This window comes from Gavialis gangeticus, unplaced genomic scaffold (assembly GCF_001723915.1).
Source record: "Gavialis gangeticus isolate Ggan-Ray unplaced genomic scaffold, GavGan_comp1, whole genome shotgun sequence".
In the NCBI taxonomy this organism is placed as follows: Eukaryota; Metazoa; Chordata; order Crocodylia; family Gavialidae; genus Gavialis; species Gavialis gangeticus.
Genome location: NW_017729031.1, coordinates 84,236,819 through 84,243,848, shown reverse-complemented (window position 1 = coordinate 84,243,848; position 7,030 = coordinate 84,236,819). Strand labels below are relative to the sequence as shown.

Below are 7,030 nucleotides of genomic sequence, written 5' to 3'. Positions count from 1 at the left end.
GAAAAAAGAAAGAAAAGTAGCTTGAGTTTGAATTTTGGGTGCAGGTCCAGCTGTTGTCTTAATCTGAACCCACTGACATCCCTAAAATATCTCATTTTAATTTTAATGCTCCTCAATCTGAAGAATGTCCCATAGTATAGCATGCCTACACACTCAATACTGCTGTTAGAACCAGTAATAACTATTCCAAAAGGAATATGCTTTTACTTATAGTCCTAAACATCCTGTCACAGGCAAACAGCAAATACATTCTACTATGGCTAGCTAAATCCTTCTCCTTACTTTTTTTTTTAAACAATTTGAATTGAGAACATTCTTGTTAGGCATTTTTTGGGTTTTTTTAAAAGCTGATCATCCACTTTTTCTTACAACAGAGCTTTCTTTCTCTGGTACCAGTGTATCAGTTAGCAGCTCCCACAGCAAACTGATGAATGCACCCTTGTGAGCGTTGCTACTTATTCCAGTAAATCAGGTCCAAGAATCAGCTGCCTCCTTCCCACCCCCACCCCCTCTTCAGGTTCTCATTGGCTGCTATCCTTCTGCAGGAGCACTGCATCTTAGCAAATGGATCTCCCCACCCCCACAGATGAAATAAGAAGTCTTCCCTTGCTGTCTTAGATCACATTGCTCTGACTCCAGCCCAGTCTACGGAGAAGGAAGGTGAGTAGCAGAAATAATACTAAAGATGCTTAGAAAAAAATAAGTTTGTTAGAAAACTGATTCCTAATACTTACTGGGGGAGGGGTTTCCATGCCAATCCAGATATTGAAACAGGATTGCTTTTCTTTTTCTTGAACTCACTTTTGAATCCAGAGCTGTTGGGAGTTCATCAGCCCAAGTACTTGAAAGAAAAGCCAAACATAGGACACACATTTCATAAGTGTTCGTTAAACCCACAAATTTCTCTAACTATAAGGTAGCAATATAGTCAAGCTGTGCATTGCAGAGCATTCCCATTATAACGTGGGAAAGGAATAAATGAAGAACAAGCAGTTATGCATTCTCACTTATGTGGCTGAGACCAATTCATCTACAGTAAAATGTTACAGCTCCTCAGCCAGCTCATGTAACTTGATATAGCTCCATCCAAATCAACAGAGTGATGCTGATAAATACCAACAAGGATCTGTGAGCCGCAAAACTTTTTACGTGAACGTAAAGGTTGCTTATATTTCAAATCAAACCCTTCTGTTTAACCTAAAAATATTACAAAGCTTTGTGGACCGTATATTCTGCAGTGTTCCCCTTTATGTTAAAATCTTTCTCTCAAAGTCAGTCACAGATTTTTCATCATCTATGTAAAATTTGTAAGCAAACTTACAATTTAATATTCATGTGATTTCAGTATGGAAGAAGAGGACTCATTTATATTTTGTGTCTAAAATATTAAATAGTCTATTAGAAGCAAGCGCAGAAAGAAGAGATGAATGTATTTGCTCATATTACTCCTCATGAAAATAGAAGCTTGCCTGATGTATTGCGGATTGCTCACTTGGAATACTGTCATTCAGTGATTAGCTAATAAAGATAGTTACAACTGCATCTTAGAAAGAAAAGGATGTGAGAGATGGAAGCTTGAGAATAAAGATGATTAAAACTTATTCTTTTTATGTTTGGTTCATAATGCTTTGCAAATCCTAAGCATGCAGGCTAAGAATTATAGTAAACCAGCTGAGCCAAGCTGAAGACTTGTTGATACCGGTAATAAAGAACCATGAAAATACACTCTACAAACCTAGAAGATTATTCAACATTTTCACACATGCACGTGGGCGTGCGCATACACACAGACACACACACATTCTACAGTGCAGTTTAATTGGCGAGACAAGTTTTTGTGACTTGAGATACTTCTGTGCTATTTCCCACAGAAGGAATGTAAGAGTCTTTGGCTAAGACAATGGTCACACTGTACTACCTTGAAATCCAGACTAAAGAAATGTTGGTTTAGGAAGCTGGACCAAAGTCAGGAAACAGATACTGTTTTGGAAATATACATTATTATCACACATTGAGAAGTATTTTCTTCATATGTTAATTATAGGGAAATCAGAACCTTACTGTGACTAAAGTGAGGTATTGGATAGGGAAATAATGTCAGTCAGTCATTTTTAGTCTTCTCTGCAGACAACTTGTAGTCCACAAAACAGTCTGGGTGGTAAACAGAAAGGTGGCTGTTCTCATGGCATTTCTTGTCTCTAAATTTAAATACCATAAAAAAAACTTGAAGCTAAACACCCATTAAATATTTCCCTGCATTTGCAGTAGTTGTCACAAGAATAGTCACGAGTGGATAGCGGGAAGGGAGGTGTGCTGTGTGATTCTAAGGAAGTGAAAATGTAGCCCCAAGGACAACCTTGTTAAACCAGTCTTTGTGAGAATGGTTGAGAATCACCAGAATCTGATTGCAAACATTTATAGTGCGTTTTTTTGGATAGACACACTTTCTAGAACAGGAGCTACAGTGATATCTGTCACCCAGCCATGCATTTGGTCCAATAAAAGATATCACTCGCAAAAATCCTTGCCTCTTGCATAAATTCTCAATTATTATGGCTACAACATCACTTCAACTCCACCCTTGAAATCTAGCAGTTTGTCAGTTGCAAGCAGAGTTAGCTTTGAGGGTAGGTGATGTGGGAGACTGCCCAAGGCGTCATGGTCAGGGAGGCGCTGCACACACATACGGCAGTGCTCTACCCCCATCCCACCCCACCGATTTCTGCCCTGCCCCACCTGCAGCTGCTGCTTAGGATGAGCCAGGCTGGGCAGTGTGGGCAGTTGCTGGAGCACGTTCCCTGCCCCCCATGATAGGGCTGGGGAGATGCCCGCAGTGCTAGGGACTGAACTAGGGACAAGGCCACCTGCCCAGTCAGCCGTGCTCTCCTCTTGCCTTCCTGCTTCTCCCCCCCCCCCCCCAGCTGGGGCTGGCTGTGCAGCTGTGCCAGCAGTGTCATGATCACTTTTGGCCTCAGCAGCAGCTTGATGTGGGCACTCAGGCAGCAGTGGCCTGGGCTGACAGCTGGTGGATGGCTGCAGCATGGTGGCAAGGGACAGGGATAAACTGGGGACAGGTCCACCTGCCTGGGCAGCTGCACTCCCCTAGCCCCTTCACCCCTGCCCTCTGCTGCTTTACCTCCCCACCGGCCTCTGCCTGCAGCACCGCCACTGACTTGGTGGGGGAGCTCGGTAGGGGTTGCCATTTTCCTTAAGGCTGGCTCTGGTTGCAAGTAGCTTTATTGACACACCGTTTCTCAATAAATGTTTGTTGCTAGATCCTAGATCTGGTTGGATCTTTCCTTCTGCCTCAGCTGATACAAATTGTTATAAGCTCCATTATGACTGAGGATCTGCCCCAAGACATCTGGGAGAATTGCTTTCCCTGTCACTGGTTATAGCTTTCTTGCTCTTATTTATTTATAGTACTCTTCCAAGCACGGTACAGAACTTATGCTCATATTTCAGGACAGCCTGGGAACTCTCAAGGCTAATAGCAAATATTCCTCTTCTGTTCTTACTTCAGCTGCAAGAATGAAGATTAGCAACAAGGCATTCTGTGTTGTTGCTTTATTTTGTTTTGTTTTTTAATGTTGGAATTGACATCTGCCCCCTTTGGTTATTTACTCGGTAACATTCCCCTCGGTTTTGTTAGCGAAATCTATGTTAAAACTACTGAAAAAGCAGATCATTTAGTATTGGTGGGTATTTCCAGATACAGAATAGTTTTATGCTGAGTTCGTTTTAGAAATATACAAATGGTATACAAAGATATCAACCTCAATTAAGGTTTAAGGGTGAGAATAATAATAATTTATTTATTAGGGTGGCTTACAATAAAAGACAAAGCAAATGACCTAATTTTAGTCTACCTCCATTGGAAATCAGTGTCTTTATATGTGGCCTGCTGCTCATTAAATTATTTCCCCATTATTTTCTGGAATATTAATCTGAAGTATGATCTAAGTCCAGTCACATCTGTTGGCATCTTGGAAACTGACTTCAGTGAGCTTTGCATCATATCATCACTGACTAGCACTGTCAAGGGGTTTATTGCTGCATTCAGAAAGCAGGAAAGAATTTTTTAAAACAGGTGTAAACTAACGTTTTCCCCCTCCTTTATCTTTAGGAAGGTCACACAGTTAAAATGTCTGATCTGGAAAAGGCCATGATTGCCATCATTGAAGCTTTCCACCAGTATTCAGGAAAAGAGGGAGACAAACACAAGCTGAAGAAATCTGAATTAAAAGAGCTCATTAACAATGAACTCCCTCATTTTTTAGGCGTGAGTATTCCTTTTTGAACAAAGAATTGCCCTTTTCCCTGTTGTGAATCAAATGTCAAGATGCCTGATGGCACTGCCATGCTGAATATGTTTGCAGTGGCCTTTCTCAGCTCCCATGATGTTTGCTAAAATATCTCTAGGTAGTAGGCCGTTTCCCCTGGAGATGGGAACAGTACATATACTCAGCCTGTGACTGAAAAGAGGACTTAGTGCAATGGGCTGGTTCCAGTATTTTAGTCTTTTGTACTATGTTGTGTTTCCTGGGAGTAAGAAAGAGACCCTGTAATTCTTACTGGATACCTATGGGATGGGCAATAAACAGAGGATAGCTCATTCAAAAAGCAGTGTGTTTTCCCTCTGGAAGCCATTTGTGTCTCTTTCATGACTATTAATCTATCTTAGGTATTTCCAAGGCACTTGGCACTGGTAGGCCAAGATAGTGACCCTTGATAAGTACATCCAGAGGAAGGCACAAGGAATCAGTCTCCATTCCTGCAGCTGAAGTAGGAATGGGGATCAGAAATTACTCCTGAGTGCCCCAAAGGTCACCATTGTTCAACATTAGCGTGGTGCAGAGTATTTCTCTGCCATTCTTCACCTATTAGGAAGCTTAGGATAAGACTATGCAACTGGGTGAGACTAAGAGATTTAGGATGAGAGTGATGTAACTCTACATTGCCCCAGTTCAGGTGTGCCATTTAGTCCTTAGTATCTAACCACTGTGAAGGTAGGTGGTTATGGAAGAGGAGAGAAGACAAAGACACTCACAAAAATACACATACTGCTGTTGCTCAAAGTATGTATTTATAAATGCAGGAGTCCCATTTGGGAGCTCAAAATGCTACTTTGTTCCTTGCAACATAAAGGTACACTTCAGAGAGTGGGATTGAAATCTGGCTCGGCAAACGTTGCCTTTTGATCTATTCTGAGGTTACCTTAAAAAGCTTGATATATTTGGAGTCAAAACTGCTCCTAGAGATATTACTTTATTTTTTGGATTATTACAGTAGCTCCTAGAAGACCCAGCCAAGATCAGGACCCCCATAGTTCTTCAAGTAGATACTGAGTCCCTGTTTCTGGTCTGAAGAGCTTGCAGTCTACATCAACAACATAAAGGCAGGACTTATTATCGTATACATATCATGGATGGAGACCTGAGACAGAGATATTCAATTACCTCTTCAAGATGATGTGGGAAGTCAGTATGGTAGAACTAGGAACTAAACATAAATTCTGAGTGCCAGCTTAATGCTTGAATCAAAGACTACAATTGTTTCCCTTTGCTGGTTTTTATTAACCTCCAAAGATTTCTGACAAAGCTGCTGAAGTTCAATGAGACTAAGTATACTGGTACACCCAAGCTGCACAAAGAAGCATTGGACTTGTCCAGCCACTAGTATTTATATATACAAATGCTTCTTTTGTTCAACAGAAAGTCTGTAATGTTTTTGCTTCCCTGTTCCTGGGCCAGTTCCCAGCACAAATTAGAGCATCTTGACAGGTGTTCCAATTTGTACGGACTCCCAGAAGCCCTACAAGGAAGTTTCAGCTCTTGGGCATTGCCATGGTTAAGGGATACTCTGGCCCTGCTCCCTGTGCTGAGGGCTGAAGTGGGAACTGCTACAATGACTTTATACCATGCAGTTATTTCTCTTATGTGGGAGAGGCCTCTACAGGCCAGTTTAGCTAGCTAAAAAGCAGCATTGTATTGAGTCTAGTCCCCTGCTACTACAGGCAGCTGTATTTTATACTGCTGTTCATAAACTGTTCATGCTCTTTCTTAATTCTACATAGATTACATAGGTGTAGTATCTCCAGATCAGGGCTAGGAAAGCACGTACTGCCAGTGTTCGTGTTGTAGGTAATACTGGATAGATTATATGAACAGCAGTAAGACTGATAGCTAAATAGTCAGGTCTACTGCAGGGGTGTAACTGAAGACATTTATGTATGATCTTTTGTAAGACTCTAGGTAAGATGCTCCAAAACCCAACTGGAAAATTAGAAGGACAAGGAAAATACCCTGGGATTTTGAAATCAAGTCACTGGTAAAAACTGAAAGCAGCAAGGAAGTTTTCTGACCCTCAGCAGGGAAAATTAAAAGGTGCTGCATGTTTCCCAACTTAGTTTCCTTTTTGGAAGAAACTTAAAAAGTTTTCAGATTTAAGAAAATAAATTTTAAGTGGATGTGACTTCCAGACTTCATTCAGAGCAGTTGTTCTTAACCTTTTCAAACCAAGACACCCCTTGGAAAATGCCAGCTCTTAGTTTTCACTTTATCTTTGACTATAGAAAAATAATAGGATAATCCTTTAGTTGTTGCAAAGAACTGAGAAAGATCACAGCAGGTCTGAACATTTTTAACATTATAGATTCCTGTTTAAAATCTCTGAGTTTATCTTGCGAATGATGTTTGCATTCCTAACAGTGCTAACATTGTGTGGCACCCTAAATCATCCTTGAAAGGATCTCAAGGCACCCAAGAGTACCCCAGTATCCTGGCAGAGAGTCACTGATCTAGAGATTTGACAGAAGCTTAAGTCCAGAGGTAGTTTTTTTGGACAGTATATTCTTGTATTAAAAATACCCTGATGGAGGGGGACTTCATACTAACTATGTCAGGGCCAAATCATATTCCATGTATCTACAGTTACACCCACTCTGTATTTTTCTGCCTTCTGTTTGAGCTAATTTTTCCTTAAGGCAGCTCTCTTCTCATACTGAGTTACAGCAATATTCTTGTGTGTA

The 7,030-nt window shown here is 40.9% G+C and overlaps 1 protein-coding gene across 1 annotated transcript in view; it reads left to right on the top strand.

The window, feature by feature from the left end:
- The first annotated feature begins 544 nt into the window (after window positions 1-544).
- S100B (S100 calcium binding protein B) overlaps window positions 545-7,030 on the top strand; it is a 12,928-nt gene continuing 6,442 nt past the window's right edge. The window contains exons 1-2 of the mRNA XM_019523283.1: window positions 545-660; window positions 4,127-4,282. Of these exons, the coding sequence (XP_019378828.1) occupies window positions 4,145-4,282 (138 nt within the window). The 5' untranslated portion in view covers window positions 545-660; window positions 4,127-4,144. The remainder of the gene's footprint in view (window positions 661-4,126; window positions 4,283-7,030) is intronic.